Below are 18,310 nucleotides of genomic sequence, written 5' to 3'. Positions count from 1 at the left end.
TTTTAATAAAAATCGTATATAGAATTTGACAGGTAGTTTTCGAAGGATCTGATGAATGATTCAGATTATATCATTAAGTTCATTAAATTCTACATCAAACACCTATCACATATTTTTCACAACCCATGTTCACAAAAAATCCAGACATTAAAAATTGTTGTAAAAAATTGTCCTTTCAAGACTTGATGGGTTAATTTCATTTTATTAGTTTTGTATGTTAGTTATATATTTTTATTATGCATATTTAATTACTCCATAGATTATTATGGTACTTGATATAATTTATCAGTGATAAATCGTTTTCTGCTATGACCATTTTACATAAATTTGTCTTTGTAAGAAAAGAATTGAATCTAATTTTTAGGCATTTCTAGCGGCTCAGAACTAATGATTTCACGTATCAAATTAAATTTCTTTTAAACACTGTCTATTTGGAAAAAAATATATAAGAAAGTTCTATTTTTTCAATTATCGAAGATAATTAAACTTGAATAATTCTTTAATAAATATTTTTTGCTTAATATATGATATAAACATTAATTTAATATATTTATATTATATATAAAAATGAACGTCTTGATTATTATAACGATGGGCCAAACGAGTAGTCTCATCAATTTGAAGTTTTGCAATGACCATAAAGTAAAGTAGCTTGTTTTGATTGATTAGTATAATTGGTAAATAAATTTACTACGGCAATTGAAATAACAACATATACAATAGTGTGAAGAAACGGGAGTAATTCTTTTTCTTTTAATACTTTTATAAAAATTTTAATGGAATGTTGGTAAATGATAACTGCCCTTGTTATATACATTCAAAAAATGAGCAATACTGTTATTTAACAAGTATATGATTGCGACAATAAAATGTGCAATCGTGATAAATAAATTTCAAACAAATGATTATCGAATTGGCGTTAAACGGAGCTCAAAATTTGAACTGATGTATTGATTGTTCGTGACAAGATTTTTGCGCGCAATATGCTTACGCTGTATAATCAAATAACCGATATTCTTTAAATTTTGAATACTTATTAAATGAATATAGGCGTAATTTTATAAACTTTTTTACGCTACAGATATTTTTTCTGCGGAATAATTAATACTTCTGGCAAAAAAAGATAGAACAAAATATACATTTTGTTGAACGCTGAAGAAAAAACAATTTATTAGAACACCTTTTAGCCTACGAAGGCTATGCATAAAATAATTATTTTACACTTTCTAATGAATGAATTAATTGAATTAATTTTTATTTTTTACAAGATAGGTAGCCAAGGTAAATCTTATTCCATTTGTTACCACTAACATGATAAGAAAAACTGTAAAAGACTTCGAAAATATACTTATCAATCATTACGTTAAGTATCATCAAAATAAAAAAAGATGAAAACAGTTTAATTGAAGTAGGTTGTAATTTGCGGATTATTCTATATATCATAAAACGACAGTGGTATTTTTCTATGTCCAAGTACAATTAAAATAAAAGCAAAATGCCCGACAAAGCGAACGCTCGGTAAATCCAAAGAAGTAGTCTGAATGACCTGCCGATCGAATATATTGAGTTTAAGTGGTTGTTCCTGATGCATAATAAACACGCCACGTAGTGGTACCTGCCCATACTTAATGACATACATACAGTCCCGCCTAAAATCAGAATGAAAACTGTAATTAAAAACATGAACTTCTATCTTGCAAATAAATAATTAGTACAGACAATATATGGCTTTGTTCGGTATATCTTGCTCTATGATGTATTATAAAATTACTTATTATTACAAATAATCGTTTTTATTATTTTTATTTTTCATACGTTTCCTTTTTGTTATCAATACCTAGTGTCATTATTATTGCGAAAACAATTGTCAACGTTTCAATAATAACCGTATAAAATCATATTTTTAATCTCACTTTCTTGTTTTCTTAATACTTATCGATGAAATCGAAGAAGAAAAAATATATCAAAAAGATCTTAAATAAATTCATATATACGTTAAACAAAATTTTACTTTTTGCATAAAATAAACAAATGATCAAGCAATAAATATAACAATCGAATTTAATTTGTATGTGAGTGAAAACAAAAAACAACTAACGATCGGTATTAACACAACACCAAATATTTTACGAACGTATACTGACCTTTTATAATTTAATTCGTTTTTAAGGATGTTAATATAAATATAAAAAGTATGAAATAAGTATATATTTTTCAATTAGTCATAAACTTGTTAATTTATCATTAATCAAGAATTACATTAATTTCTTTCAAATGTGTGTAAAAAACATCAAATATTTTTTTAACTAATGTTTTTTTTTGATACCCATAAATTCAATTTTATAAAATATCTTCGTTGCTCTTGTTACAAAGATTGCCTTTATCTCATTCGTAAGCTTACAAATTCCAATTTTAAGTGAACTTTTTGTTACAGTTTGGACCATAGGAACGCTGAACCGATGTGAATAATCTGGTGAAATAATTTCTGACCCCTAGATGCAATTTTTCAAGCGGTAACGCTGCATACGTTCATACGTATGCACCCTAACGTGTCTATTCGCTATGTAAGAGTTGCTAAATAATAATAATTTATTTCTTAATAAATGACATTACTTATTGCAAAAAAATTATGTAGAAAAATGTGTTTTTTGCCAATGATTGAATACATTTTTTTGTATGGAGAGAATATTACCACGCCCCGCAGATACAATTATGAACGAATTGGAAGGTCTGAACTTTAGAAATTTTTGTATTGATGAAAACGAAATTGTGTAGATTTGTTGATAGGTTTTGTTATCCTTACAAACGACACGTCATTTTTCTATAATTTTTTTTCAAACGATTTTCTTCAATTTCCCGCTGAATTCCTTTATCTCTACACGCAGGCGCAACGTCGTTAGCTTTTGCACAGGATATTATATATTTCGTGAATTGAGTAGAATACTCTGCGGCGTAAACTACACGATAATTAAGTCGTTAAAATTGTGTCAAGATAGAGGTCGAGTGAGATTTTCTAGTCGAGTAATTTCAGTATTTTGCCAAGTGCTAATTTATTGATTTATCTGAATCAATTTTTATTTTATAAGTAAAACAATTCTTTTAATATTTACTTGCATTTCTCATTCCTCAGAAAAATTCAATTATATGAAGAGTATTTTTTATAAAATATAAGAAATTATTTATTTCAGATTCAGTTCGAAATTCGGTATTATTATTATTATTATGACTTGGAGTTGAAAATAGTTTAATGTTGAAAATCATAAGCATAGAGCAAGCAACAAGTATAAATCCAAATTGCACAAGGATAAAACTTATGGACTCGTGCCAAATGGAATATCGCACAGATGCACGAGTTCAGCGCCCGCGCAACGATAGAAAATGACTCGAACATGGGATGTTCGCAGCCTCCCCTTTTACTGGGGGTTTCTGCCGCGAGAAGGAGAAAGCGTAGTGGGCTAGTTGTAAGAGGGAAAGAAAGAAAGAGACAGAATATGGAGTAGGGGTGGAGAGTCGAGCCGCGCCTACACGTGGGAGAGAGATATACGCGGATATATACACAGAGACGTGTGCAGTGTACACGGAACAGACAGAGAGAAACGGCAGCAGCATCAGTGCTCCCGAATTCGTTGCTAGCGACACATTGTTCCTATATCTCGCACTCTCCTCTTCGTTATTCGCGTACAAGTCGCTAACACGGCAACAAGTTACGTGTTTTTGTCTTTTCCTTTCTCGCTTGAGTATAGTATTATCGACGAGAATGTGCTGCTGCGCGGCATGGTTATTTCAGATGATCGAGGCGTAGACTTGCATTTGTAGGTGGCTTTGGAGAGAGGGGCAGAGAGTAAGATACGCTGAATTGATACGGTGCGTTGAGGGGTTGGGTGAGGTGAGTAACTCATCGACACACGTGATTTTTCTTCTATGTGATGTAAATGAATTTCAAACACATTTATGGGATTCCAATACGAATGAAAAAGCTGATTTGAGTTCAAATGATGTCACTCCTTGAAATAGAATATATGTTGCAATTTCAACTTTATCATAAGCACTGTGCAATAAATAAATACTGTATTGATGTTCAGTCTGCAAACTTTCTTGAATCATAAAGGTACTAGCGATTGATTTTAACGTTTGATCTATTATTTCTCTAGTCGCTTCTATTGCTGTTATAAACATGAGTAATCGAATAAATAATTTTAAATATATTACGTTAGCTGAAATTTATTTCCATGGGTTATCTAGTTCATAATGCATAAATTAATTTTCATTACGATGTATTGCAATTTAAAAGAAATCATTCTTCTCGGCAAAATATTCTGTTCTTTGATGTTGGAGTATCTAATTAGTAAAATCTGTTAATGAAATTTTCACGTTAGAAATATGAATATGGAAAGTGTACATGAAATTTCTTCAAAACCCAATAAAAACAGATAAAATTAACGATGATACATTTTCTCTCTTCCAACTTTGCCTTTGTGAAATGACGACGGGATATAAAAATAGAGAAACATCATAAAAAATACAAAGTACTTTAATGCATTATTAAAAGAATTTATTTAACTCTTTAAGTTTTATACATTCCAAGGTTGTTTTTCTGGGTTTTCTCTGGATATCTCAATAAACATAGCTAATTCACATTTGTATCAGGTACCTGTGAGATTCTTCCAAGCGCTAATTAAACGAATCAACAAGGCCGCGTATCAAGGCACTAAAAAACTGACACGTATGTTTTGTATTTTCATTTTCCTGCATCAGCATGAGCGAACGAGATGATTCGATACTCCAATGACTATCAACACTATCTCATCGTGGATACGTTACCTCGCAGAAAAAAGAGGCAAAAAAGATAATGCGAGTCTACGTTTGCGTAATAATAGACGAAAAGGGAAGCGCAGGCGAAACGTTTACTAGAAGGACGGAAACTACTAGCTGCTGAATCATCCGGCAACCAGGAAAGTGCCTCCGAGAGAGAAAAGCTGCTGCCGTGAGAAACTGTGTCGACACTGCGAGTAAAAAAAAAAGAAAGAAAGAGAGAGAAGAGCCCGACTAGAACTGGTCCGCAGGCTTTTTCGTACACAAGAAGAAAGCTGCGGGGCAAGTTGCTCTTTTCGGCTTGCGCTTTTTCTCTGTTTTTTTTTTCTTCAAGTTTTCTACAAACCTAACGCTTAATTTTATCAAGACTGTTCTGTGCCGAAAGTTTTATGTGATAATTTGTTAGATATACTTCTCCAATTAGAAGATTAACCATTAAATTATCTTTCATGAACTTATGCAATCTAAATATCTAGGAAGAAACAAACAAAAATATTTTAAAGTAGCTCTAAATAAAAGTGTGATACCAAAAGAACCTTGGACGATACCTGAAGTATTCTAAAAAAACTGACGCTATTTCTCTATTACTAAATTATATTCCAATGTAGGAACTTGGTAGTTAATATTAAAATTTTTCTAAGCGCCTATACAACAAAGAAAAGCCTAAAAGAGCTAACTCTATACCAATTAGTTAACTGATAGCAAATCTTAGCTCTAAAAGTACAACAGTTAATTTGCACGAAAACCTAACGAAAATCTAGAATCGAAAATGCAATGATATCGAGATCACAAAATGCCGTTGTCGTGGTCAGCACTATTGCAAAAAGGCATCTTGGTATTGAGTTTAGCTGCAATCATAGTGCTGCTGTGCGTGTTGGCACGGCGTCGATTAGGCGCCTACGAAGAACAATCACGAGCACGGCGGAATCTCCTGTTCGCGATAATCGCAAATGTCAGCGACAGTCTAGATCAACTCGAGGCTGGCCTCGACGATATTGCAGCTCGGGCTGCAGCTGCAAAGACGCAAGTAAATCAATTCATTTCTGGAAAGAGGCAGAATCTTCTTGCCTGCGCTCTTCTTAGAAGTAGGAAAGTTGCGACGGCTATCAAAGCAAAAACTGAATTGGCTACTGCCGGTCACGGATGAACAGAAAAAAAAACCAACTGACTTGGTCTATTACTTAGGTCGTTTGAGGTTAATGGTTTTTTTACGATGAAAGGATGTATGTACAACAAGATTTCATTGTGAACGTGAATATTAGTACGATTGTTTATTTTCTTATCATTTTCACGATTCGACAGTTGTATTGTAAACGACCATTTGTACATTCGGTAGTTAGTTATGTTTCAAGGTATTAGAAAGAATTCAATGCCGAAGAAATAAGCAATAATGAAAAATAAACAACAACGTTAAAGAACAAATTATAAATCAAAATATATCAAACATGGTTGAATGCAAACACGACAAGAAAGATAAAATAAGATTATTTTATCAGACGGTAGATGGTTTCTGCCATGTCTAAAGTAATTATTAAGAAATCCAATGCTATATTTTAAACTGAATACTTCTTTATGCCATTATACAAATATATTAGGATCTATATATTAATCTATTATTTTCATTTTTATACGAATCACAAAACTTATGGATTGAATTTACAAAATGAGATTCACTATTATCCATTTTAACTGAATATTGATAATACTTTAGTAAAGAATTTGAATTATACTACGTTAACCAAAGCCTCATTTTTTCGCATTAACTTTTACAATAATTTTTGACGGAATTTCAAAACAAAAAGCTTTATATATAATGATTCAGAAAAAATAAATAGGGAACAAATAATACTGTCTACCAGTAAACAAAAGGGACGGTGAAATTACCAAGGTAAATAAACGAAAATATTCTAAATGTTCTAAACACAAAATATTAGTACGATAAATGTTTAAAAATATATAAGCGTTTTACAGTGCAAATTATTGAAAGAGTCTAAGAGTTAATTTTTATGTTTATAAGTAGTTGTAATTGTATTTATCGGAAATCTCTGAATCACTATTAGTTATACTACAATATTTGCAAAGATACACAAGTATATTTTCAATGCTGATAATTTTGATGGCAATCTCAAACTGTCGAATTCAAAGACATTTGTTTAATTCAGTTGCTTGGTGATTTTTCATTGTAGCCGCACGATTTTTCTTTTAATGTCGATCAACAATTATACCATTTAAATATAGCTAGTCATTATTATACCATCATATTTTACATACATAACTTGACAAACAAAATTTATCAGATATTTTAAACTTTAATGAATACTCATCAGACAAACAAATGATTAATGAACTAATGTAATTGCAACCTCGTATAAACATTTCAATTGTCCACCTTACTAGTATTACGTAGTTATTTAACTCTCCGACGATGAAATACTGAGTATGAAATACAGAAAATAGAATACAATAGATGGAAAAGAATTCAAAAAATGAGACAATCGTACAGCAGTATTCGAAGCTTGTATGTACTTGAAATAGCGAAAAGCAAGTTTAGAGAAAGGATCCATAAATTACAAATGATTCCGACGAATGAATGGATGAAAACATAAATCAATAAGTTTACATTAAAAGAATTTCAGGAATCATTATCGTGCAAATATTGTTTATGATAAGCTATCGGCAACTACTGTATGAAAATGTTCATGAATGTAAGCTGGTATTTTTAAAGAAAGTATTATAGATTTCTAATGAGATGTGGTGCTATCTTATTACCTTTCATTTTACAATCTTAAGAATCTATAATTGAGTGCGAAATGGTAACGCCATTGATTCAAACTACAAGTTTTTACTCAATAACCATAATTATATACCATTCTATGTCTATATGCTTCGATATATATATCGCATATAGCTCACCCAGTAGTAACACTTACTTTTTTGCACGAAATCACTGAAAAAACTTTTTAACTGATGTGTAATGTTTTTTGTAAAACTATTTCTTATTAATAAAGTATCAAATTTAATATTTGAATTGATAATGAATTACTAGACAGTTCCGTGAGTTAATATTATGTATAGTTATTGAAAAGTCCTTAAACTTTAATGAGTTTATTTCTATTGTTTTATTAGTGCTTTTTATATTTCGTTAATTATCATGTGTATTTATCAATTTTTATTTGAAATTAATAATATGATTAATATTAAAAGCCATCCAAACATTATATAAAAATTGTTATAAAACGACAACTATTTATTTTTAAATTTCAAAAAATTGTTCTGATCATCAACAGATCAGTTAAAAAATCTTGCATAAAATAAATCGATCAATAATTTGAAATAATAAATTTTTTAGCTATACATATACGAGATATAATTTTCTTTGTATCAGTCGTAGTGATATGCAATGTTAATGAACAAATTGCGATTCAATTTCACACGCAAACAGTACGAATAAGGCATTCGATTACACCCACTCAGCACATTTAGACTGATATATGTATATACGTATGAGTTTAGCAAAAGTCCAAGGTCAATGGCACACGCAAACTGACAGAGAATGAGCAGATAGTCAGCGTCAGTATACAGCCAGAGTAAGTATAGCCGGTTGTTTGTGCGCGCGGCACTGCAGTTCTTTCGTGACCACGCGTCGCTGTGGTTGTCATCGTTGTCGATCGTATATGGGTATAACGGCTCTAAAAAAAGCAGACATGGCAAGTGAAAGTAAGTGAATTACTTTCTGTGTTCTTGTGTTTAGCTCTTGCACGCTCTTAATCGGATGATACCGTGATGATATTGTTTCGTTATGCATTACGAGTCTCTTGCGACGTAATGTTAGAACAGGTGCTCAATTAAGTTTTGTGCGTCGCGTCTCTAACATACGTGAGGCTTTGTCGTGTAATGGTTTATTTTTACAACGAGATCTACGATGTGCATTCTTGATTTTTACATTACTAGATGTTCGATAAGATCTTTGTTAAATCGAGTTCATTGGTAATTTTAATGAATGCGCAGAGTTTTTATTAATTGTTATTTCACTTTCATAAGCTGCATTTACTTCCAAATGATATACTCTTTTCTGATCGATAAGCTACCAAGTTAATCGCTTCAATTTAAAAAGCCGTTTGCTATACCTATAACGAATTTATACGCGTTAATTTCTGTCCTACTTCATTATTAGTCCAAAAATTAGCATTCTTAGACGAAAACTAGTCGACAGCTATGATAAAATTTGATTTTATCACGCTTACGCTCGCTTGTTTTTTATTGCTTTTTTACGATATTTCTCAATTTAGTATTATGTTATCGATTCATTAGCATTATTTCAATTTTTAATACACTTTAAAAAATAAATTCGATGGGTAATTTAAAAATAATGTAAATACTACAAACAATGTAAAAAGTAATTCTCTACTGTACGGCGAAATAAACTTATGTAAGTTTAAAAGCTCAATAAAAAAAAAAAAAAAAAAAAAATAATGGAAAAAGGCAACATTGAATAAAAGTTTGAATAATTTTTTTCAAAGTCACTTACCTATCAGAGAAATAAGTATTAAAGAATATAATATTCCAGTAATCCAATGTGGTTTCGATTATCAGCATATTCTAATTGATTTCGAAACTCCCCTTCCCCCCTCTTTGTCTCTTTACATATCGGATGTACTGTTTCTCAATATATAGATTTACCTGCTAGAATTCCAGCCTGTAGGGGCGTGGTAAACATAGGGCATTTTAAAGTACTTTCGCATTTCAATAAATAATAGCTTTGTTCATTGCAGCTCAAAGTATGATATTTCTATTACGTTACTCGTACGGTAGAATGAATGGGATAAGCATAAATTGACGAAAATCTTAGCACACTAATAAAAGTTTTGATTTAATAACTCATTCGGTTGAATTGATAACGACTGAGTTAAAATGTTCTCACTGAAGAATGTACCCGTTTGAAAATTCTTTTAGACACTATTCTTTAGAACACAAATGATTTTGAAAGAGCATCATCGAGTGTATTAATTTTCCAACAAGAAAGCTTTATAATAATACATTTTAAACAATTATCCAATAGAATGTAAGTGATATTTTGTTCAGGAACGCCTAGTTGTGGTCCAGGTTATCCTAGTCCAAGAGATGCAACGCTGCATGGGCCGCGCGAGAAAATACTCTATGTGAACTGCATACACACCCATCCAAACAAACCTGATGCACTCGCAACTGTTGATGTCGACCCTGACAGTCCCACTTATTGCCAGGTGAGTGTGCAAATATGTCATTGATACATCTTCAGCGTTTCGTCACCGTTTTACTCGAGTCGCTTTTTATACCATTAACGTTGATTATTCTTATATCTCAAGTGATAGCAATGGTGAAAGTTCATTTACAATCGTAAAGTTAATATCGGCGATATTTCGCAACAAATATCAAAACAAGCTACCAATACATGTATTTTTGTCAACATAGCCGCATAATTTTGCAAGCAACATTCATAAAAAACTGGTTTTACAATTCGCTATATTTATGAATTATTTAGGAAATATTTCAACATTGTTAATAACAGTATTATACATTGAAACGCGATTTATTTTTTGAAGCCTGCGATAAAATACTAAAATTAGTATCAGTCAATAAGAAATGCATTAACCGCAATCGATTGGCAGAATTTGTGGTAAAGTAATTAACAACTGTGAGCATTCCTACTCGTAATAACTTAACTACAGACATTGGCTATAATTTATAGTGTGGCAGATATGCCTCTCACTGTACACTTGAAAATATCGGCGCGCGCATGCAGCTAATTACTTTTTGTCCCTTCGATTGAGCCAGATAATCCACAAGTTGAGCATGCGAGAAGTGGGAGACGAGCTACATCACAGTGGTTGGAATATCTGCAGCAGCTGCCACGGAGAGCCAGGCAAACGCGACACCCTTGTATTGCCATGCCTCATGTCCGACAGAATCTATTTTGTCGATGTCACGGACGAGAGGGCTCCGAAGATCAAGAAGGTTTCTCTCTTGACAATATCCAGTTTTATCTGCCCCCTATTATCTCGTCTCGAATCGACCGTTTTGCGGATTAGCGCTCGGTCGGGGTCATCATCGCTTTCTTGTACTACGTCGCAGTCGAGACCCTCTGTCTATCTCGACGAGTGGTTGAACAAGGACTGTCAATTCTTGGTTAAACATTACAGTAAAATCCCATAATTTCTTTTATAACTGCTTGGATCCGACATTCGATTCAATTTCATTCGTCGCAATAAGTAAACGTTACTTTCGAACATCTATATTTTATATGCAGCTTTTTATGTTTGCGTAGGTCTGCCCATTACGTATTCTTTCGTGCAGTACGATGGTGAAAAATGCACTTATCAAGATTTGAATGCTTGGAAGTGTAGAAAATCTAGGGCAAATTTTCTTGGAAAACACTAATAGAACTGCGCACGGAGTAGTGTGTATATATTATTCAATTGATAAATTAGTTACACGTACCAGCGCGACCTCGTTCCGTACGTAATGCGCGAGAAAGAAAACACCGTTTTATGACGTTCTAAACAGTTATTTAGCAATGATTGCAATTCGCATTACCACATGCATGTATATATATTTCCCACGCGATAATTCCCCAGATGCAGCGTCTCGTGCATTATTTGCGAACAGACTCACGATGAACGATTAAAAATGACTTCAGATACTGGAACCCGAAGAAATGTACAAGTTTGGAGTTGCGACTCCGCATACAGCTCATTGCTCACCTACCGGTGAAATTATGATTTCGACCTTAGGAAGACCTAATGGCGATGCGTATGCTGACTTTCTCTGTATTGACACAAAAACACTGGAAATTACGGGAACGTGGGTGAAGGGACCGAAGAGAGCCAAGTTTGGTTATGACTTCTGGTATCAACCGCACCACGACACCCTCGTCGCTACGGAGTGGGGCACGCCAAAAGTCTTCAAACGGGGTTTCAGCGCCGACAACCCACACGATCATGGTAACGCGATCTTGAATTTACATTCTCGTCTAGTAGACCTGTTGTCATGCGACATTTCATTATTTGATCATCGATGCCCAAGCACAAATGTATTAATACATTTAATTCTGAATATTATTTCTTATCACAAAATTTATCAAGATGGAATGTATTTATGCTACAAATGATAATAATCGTTGGATATTGGTGATTGATCAAACTGTCATTTGAAAAATTCATTAAACAGCGTTTATTTTGCTTTTACAGGACCGATCGAAGGTTCGTAAATCAATCTAATAAAAACTCACGTTAACAATGATATTGCAATACTAATTAAAATATCAATAATATTGCAGTAGTATAGGTATTTTTGCTTTTACTGTTATACAATAATTTTTTATTTGTACTGCTCAGATTATCAGTTATTTCACGCATTGAGTATTAGAAGTGAACAACTGACACGAGCATTTTTGTTTTTATATTCTTGACAAAGTTTGCGTGTGTAAAAGTTTGTTGATTTGATAAACGACGCTGAAAAGGACTTATCTTATAATTTATTTGTAATGTTGCTAACTGTAACAAATCTAATGCTTGTGTTAACCGGCGTAATGTTTTCGTCGACTAACTTACAAAATAACTAACGAAAGAATCTTAAAAACACACATTGTCAATTTTTCGCAGAGGTCTACGGTAGAAGCTTAAATTTTTACTCGTGGAAGGATAGGACACTGAAGCAGGTGATCAATTTAGGCGAAGAAGGTGTGACACCACTGGAGGTGAGATTTCTGCACGAGCCAACGAGCCAAGACGGTTACGTGGGTTGTGCCGTGAATTCGACCGTTTACCATTTTCACAAGGACGGACAGGGCGATGTTTGGGTCGCTGACAAAGTCATCAAGGTGCCGTTGAAAAAAGTCGAAGGATGGATGGCACCATACATGTCCGGTAATTATCCGTTCGCTTTTGCTTTATCTTTTTAACCCTGCGAGCCAGTCATTCGTCGTAATAGTCGGATGCTCGCGTTGTCAGCTGAAGGATAGGATAACGTCAAGCTTAGTTTATCAAAACGAATCGTGGACAGGCATCTGATATTCTGAAATTCCTGAATAACTAACTACGACCAAGATTAGACGACGAGAGAAGCCGGAGCCAAACCAGTTATTGCGTAATTTTTGGGAGCCATAATCAGTACTTCTAGTCTAATTTAGTTATTTACTTGTTTGCTATAGACGATTATTTGCATTTCAAACCCGATAGTCGTGAATATTACTTATTTCATACACACGATTTTGCAATGAAATTATAGGGCAATAGCGAATGAATTATCCTGGAAAAGTAAGCGAAGTCGATAATAACTAAGCAACATCTGCAGAAAATCGATACCTATGAATTTTCTTCTTATCTTACAGGTATGATCACGGACATTCTCGTCAGTCTCGATGACAAATACCTGTATTTTTCCAATTGGTTGCACGGCGACGTGCGTCAATACGACATAACCAATCGCGCGAAACCACAACTCACTGGACAAATTTTCATGGGCGGCTCTATTCTGTCTGATTCGAAAGTACGAGTCATCGAGGACCACGAGCTGGAAAAACAACCTGATCCGGTCTATATAAAAGGTCGCAGACTCGATGGTTCTCCCCAAATGCTGCAACTCAGCTTAGATGGGAAACGACTATATGTGACCACATCGATTTTTAAGCCTTGGGATCGGCAATTCTATCCCGAACACATGAAGTGAGTGTGTTTTGGGCTTCTTATTCGAACTTACAGTTCTTTTTATCACAGTGTGAGAAAGGAAGCTGATACTTGAAAACGAACATGGGTCAAGAATAACGATTACTGGTTCATTAACAGGAACGGCTCTGTTATGGTGAAATTTGACATTGATGTTGAGAATGGTGGAATGAAACTCGATGAAAACTTTTTGGTTGATTTTGGTGCGGATAGAACTGATGTTATGCTTGCTCACGAAATGAGGTATTTTCGTTATTATTCGAAATAATTAGACGTTTGATTTTTAATAAAGCTTACCTTTGACTTATAGATATCCTGGCGGAGATTGTACGTCAGATATATGGTTAGCAGATAATCAAAGGAGTTGCAGCAGAAATTAATTTCTATGTTATTCGATTATGATTTTATTTTGTAGTATGGAGTACTTTTTATATTTCAAATAAAATACCTGAAAATTTAAACGAAGTTCCTGCGTATTTTATCATTTATGCATTACAACTATTTTACATTATATTATTAAATGTCTCATATACAAGATAAGCTACGAAACTAAACGTAGAATAATTTATTTTGATTCAGGCTATTCAAGCATTTACATAGTTTTTTTAAAGTTGAATCAATTATATATATGCTATAAAATTGAAAAAGCAAGTAAAAATTCAAAAATTTAAATAAAATAAAAGTCAAAATTCAAAATTCAAGTAAAAATGTCTTCAATCATTTCTAAAATGAATAAAAAATTGTCAAATAGATGTCACGAAATCAAATTTAAAAAATAGTAAAATAACATTTTTGAGCTTAATAACGTTAAATGACTTGTAAAAACTTACTAGACAATTCATATATATACTAAACATATTAAAGCGATTTTTATAACTGTTCATTGTTACCACAACAATTTTGTAGTAGGATTCTATCTTACCACCCATAATTAGCCACCTGTAGAACGCTGTCAGAACTAAAACAGAACAAAATTGAATCTTGCATTGGTTACTGCAGGTAACTGCATTGAACGAACCGTTTAAACGCGTCAAAGATGAACTCATATAAAGTGTAAAACTGGAAGCGTACTCAAATACAAGCTGCTATATCCGACGGATTTTAGAGAAATACAAAAGCGACGATAAACAGTAGCGTCCGAAGGCAAAAGGTCGTACGGTGTATGTGTTCTCGGTGGTCGACGGCTTCAATTAGCTTCTCTGTGCGGAGCATGGCGTGGTGTCAGATAGAGTAGTCGGCGAGAGAGAGCCAAAAGTAGGCTCAATCGAACATCCGAGTGTGTGTCAAAAGCCTCTGTGCTCTGGAATCTTTATTGAGGCGCGAAAGGGAGCACAAGAGAGAAAAAAAGCGGATCAGTCAGTGTTATACCAAGTAAGCCGCCACCGCCACTTGTTCGACGAGCAACACCAGCAGCAGTAGCCATGCAGCCGCCTCGTGAATGTTCTTCTCGGCAGCTCTATTTACGGGGCATCCTCAGACGTCTGTGAAAGAATAATATAGTCGCTCTGTACACGCAGGTCTACGTCCTGCCGCCGCTTTTATAAGCATCACACGGCTACTCGTCGTTTTATTACGTTACTTTTTCGGATTTTTAACCTCTTCACCTAGGAGCCAGCAGCTAATAATTTGTTTAGACCTAAATTTAGCATTAGAAATAACACCATGGCTGGTACTTTTGACCAGTACGACAAGGACAGGTACTTACTACTCATCATAACTCTATCTCACTCTCTTCTTCACACGTGACTTGCACTGCTTGCTTCTTGCCTTTTGTATCATGACAGTTTTCAAGCTTTCCATTTGCCTTTTTTGCCAACTATGAGTAATGCTCTTTGCGTTAATTACAACATTATTTTTAGCAAATGTTACTTTTGGCAGGCTTAGCTAATGAATTTAAAACTTTAAATGTACAACTGTTACATGTTAATTTTGTATAATCTTTGGCTAAAGCGTATATAGCACTGAATATTTAAAGATACACATAACACATTCCATTTTTCTCGATAAGATAATAAATGTTTGAAGCACCGCAGGCATTAATTATTTTGCATTGACTATACTCAATGATTTTCTGCAGTTGGTACTTTGGACCTATGTCCAGACAGGATGCCTCAGACTTATTGATGAGTGAGAAAGAAGGAGGAGTTTTTCTTGTGAGGGATAGCATCTCCATACACGGAGACTTTGTTTTGTGTGTGAGAGAAGACAGCAAAGTCAGCCACTATATTATTAATAAAATACAACAAGGGGATAAGATATGTTATCGTATTGGAGATCAGATATTTCCTGATATTCCGAGTCTTTTGGCATTTTATAAGTTACATTATTTGGATACAACACCACTTATCAGACCAGCACCACGAAAAATTCAGAGGGTAATTGCTAGGTATGATTTTGAGGGCAATGATCCAGATGATTTACCATTTAGAAAAGGTAAAATAAATATTTTATTTTCTAATTGATTGTGACTAGCCATTTTATTCAAAAATAAAAATATTAAAATAGTCAATATTTTTAATATTTCTTCAATTCGTGTCATCAAATATATCTGAAATTTATATAAACAAAATTTTAGGTGAAATTCTTACTATAATCTCTAAAGATGAAGAACAATGGTGGACTGCTAGAAATAGTTTAGGACAAGCTGGTTCAGTACCTGTTCCTTATGTGCAAAAGTATGAAGAAGATAATAACACACTAGAGACTACACCAGCAAGGCCTGAAAGTGGTGGTAGTTCAGGCTCTGGAATTCAGTCATTACAAACAGAATCTATTCAAACTGCAACTCGCCGTTCTAATATTCAAAGAACACTACCAGCATTTGCTAAAGTAAAACAAGCACGTGTACCAAATGCTTATGACAAGACAGCATTAAAATTAGAAGTTGGAGATGTTATTAAAGTCACAAAAACGAACATTAATGGTCAGTGGGAGGGTGAGTTGCATGGTAAAGTTGGACATTTTCCATTTACTCATGTGGAATTTATTGATGATACAACAAATGAAGAAAGTCAAGAAATTTAATAAATTCTTAAAATGAAAAAGTGAAGTGTGAAACGGCAGCTACTGAATATACCAATACAGCAAGGTTTATTTATGCTATGTAGTTGTATTATATCACTGTAAGGTAATATCACCAAGTGCAATATAATCAATTTGAAATCAACTGTCAAAAAAAAACATTTTTACAAAAATAGTAATACTAGTTTGCATGAAAATTGTGAGCAAAACATAAAAATGAATCAATATTTAGTATAAATACAATTATGTCAATTACATTTTTTTAATCAAAGTATACATTTTTTACAATTTCTTCAAGTATAGAAATAAGGTTTTATGCAAGGAAGAAATGTATATTTTTATATTGTTGATTATTTCACTTGTACTCAAATTCATGATTGATAAGAATTGAAACGTTTTAAATCAAAATTAAAATGATTTGCTAATAATGATAATTTGATGAAAATGTCATTTTAGCACTTTAATTTGCGGTACTTTATATAATGCAATTATGACATTACATTTTTATAGGTTTCAGTAAAATATCCTAAATAATAATATGTAATCTCATTACCGTTCGCCAAAAAAATCACCATAATAATGTTTTAGATGTATTGTTCTTATTACTAATTATGCACTTTGCTTTGTTGACTCGAAGAGGTTTGTAATGGTTTTAATATAATAAAGTCTTCCTGATTGATGCTACTAGTATCAGTTTAAAACAGAGCATTGTAGCATCGATCGCTAGTCAACGATTACTAGAAAGAATTTTTACAATTTATTACGATTTCATTGTAAATAGTATATTGGGACAAATTTTCGAAATTTTTAAAGCACCTGTCACGTTATTGGTAAATGCAGATGCTGCCGGTAATAAATGATAAGAATCATACTTGACATAAAATCTGTTTCATATAAATTGTGAAAATTGATTTCAGCTAAATTGACACAACGTTTTAAACGTTAAAAAATTTGCTGTATGTTTATAAATTGTGATAAAAATATTTTATTCAAGCTGATTAAAGCACAGCTATCAACTTAATGAAAGCATTTATTTTTTGAGTAGAAGTAAAACAAAATGAGAAGGCACAAATATCTGTCAAATTAGATAAGATGAATTTATTCATGGTGAATGCTCAAAATTTTGAGATAAATATTATAAAATTGATTTCCAAATATAATAAGCACAGTATTACTATAAAAAAATAATTTAAATAAATAAACTCAAGTATAAATTTTGCCTTTGTATATTATACAATTCAAATAATAATACAAAACTGATTTAGGCAATACTTTTGACTTGACGATTTACTTGTATAATTAAAAAAGACGAGACTGTGCCATTATGTAAACGTAATTAATTGATATCATCAATGTATAAATCCATCAATCAAAAAACAAATAAAAAACGCAATGGTTTATGCATATTCATCCGATAATAATCAATTAATATACAATATTACTATTGACTTGTACCACATTATTGACTGTTAGAGCTGCAACAGTCAATTCTTACCTTGCTCACTCGCTACACTGAATATTACATATAAAAAAAAAACATTTTAACTGTTTATATGCAAAGTATACGCAAAAATCTAATGAATAAATTTTAAAAGTACATATGAATGTGGTACTAATATAATAATGTATAATGTATATTTTTATAAACATAATGCGTATATTAAATTCTTTTTATAGGGACTTGTTACCATTAACAAGCACTTGTAAAAGTATATATATATATATATATATATATATATATATATATATATATATATACACACACACACACACAC

The 18,310-nt window shown here is 32.6% G+C and overlaps 2 protein-coding genes across 2 annotated transcripts; both read left to right on the top strand.

The window, feature by feature from the left end:
- The first annotated feature begins 8,374 nt into the window (after positions 1 to 8,374).
- On the top strand, positions 8,375 to 13,973 carry LOC131667643 (methanethiol oxidase). Its single transcript, XM_058941207.1, has 8 exons — positions 8,375 to 8,529; positions 9,895 to 10,055; positions 10,627 to 10,806; positions 11,489 to 11,792; positions 12,453 to 12,716; positions 13,181 to 13,514; positions 13,635 to 13,757; positions 13,825 to 13,973. The coding sequence occupies exons 1-8, from the start codon at positions 8,487 to 8,489 to the stop codon at positions 13,892 to 13,894; spliced, it is 1,479 nt and encodes a 492-aa protein (XP_058797190.1). The 5' UTR covers positions 8,375 to 8,486; the 3' UTR covers positions 13,895 to 13,973.
- Positions 13,974 to 14,508: 535 nt separating this feature from the next.
- Positions 14,509 to 18,225, top strand: LOC131667645 (adapter molecule Crk). The gene is made up of 3 exons (XM_058941209.1): positions 14,509 to 15,211; positions 15,592 to 15,947; positions 16,090 to 18,225. Exons 1-3 carry the CDS (start codon positions 15,177 to 15,179, stop codon positions 16,536 to 16,538), a joined length of 840 nt encoding a protein of 279 aa, XP_058797192.1. The 5' UTR covers positions 14,509 to 15,176; the 3' UTR covers positions 16,539 to 18,225.
- Positions 18,226 to 18,310: the final 85 nt, after the last annotated feature.

This window comes from Phymastichus coffea, unplaced genomic scaffold, assembly GCF_024137745.1.
Source record: "Phymastichus coffea isolate CEN01 unplaced genomic scaffold, Cenicafe_Pcof_1.1 PCOF00069, whole genome shotgun sequence".
NCBI classification, from domain to species: Eukaryota; Metazoa; Arthropoda; class Insecta; order Hymenoptera; family Eulophidae; genus Phymastichus; species Phymastichus coffea.
Note: the sequence above shows the minus strand (reverse complement) of the source record. Positions and strands in the feature narration are given on the sequence as shown.

Bases quoted from the DNA above. Each gene is read 5' to 3' on its own strand.
- LOC131667643 (XM_058941207.1), top strand. From the start codon at position 8,487: ATGGGTATAACGGCTCTAAAAAAAGCAGACATGGCAAGTGAAA. The intron at 8,530-9,894 runs GTAAGTGAATTA...TATTTTGTTCAG, and splicing joins AGCAGACATGGCAAGTGAAA to GAACGCCTAGTTGTGGTCCA. The intron at 10,807-11,488 runs GTTTCTCTCTTG...AAATGACTTCAG, and splicing joins GGGCTCCGAAGATCAAGAAG to ATACTGGAACCCGAAGAAAT.
- LOC131667645 (XM_058941209.1), top strand. From the start codon at position 15,177: ATGGCTGGTACTTTTGACCAGTACGACAAGGACAG. The intron at 15,212-15,591 runs GTACTTACTACT...GATTTTCTGCAG, and splicing joins GACCAGTACGACAAGGACAG to TTGGTACTTTGGACCTATGT. The intron at 15,948-16,089 runs GTAAAATAAATA...ACAAAATTTTAG, and splicing joins TGATTTACCATTTAGAAAAG to GTGAAATTCTTACTATAATC.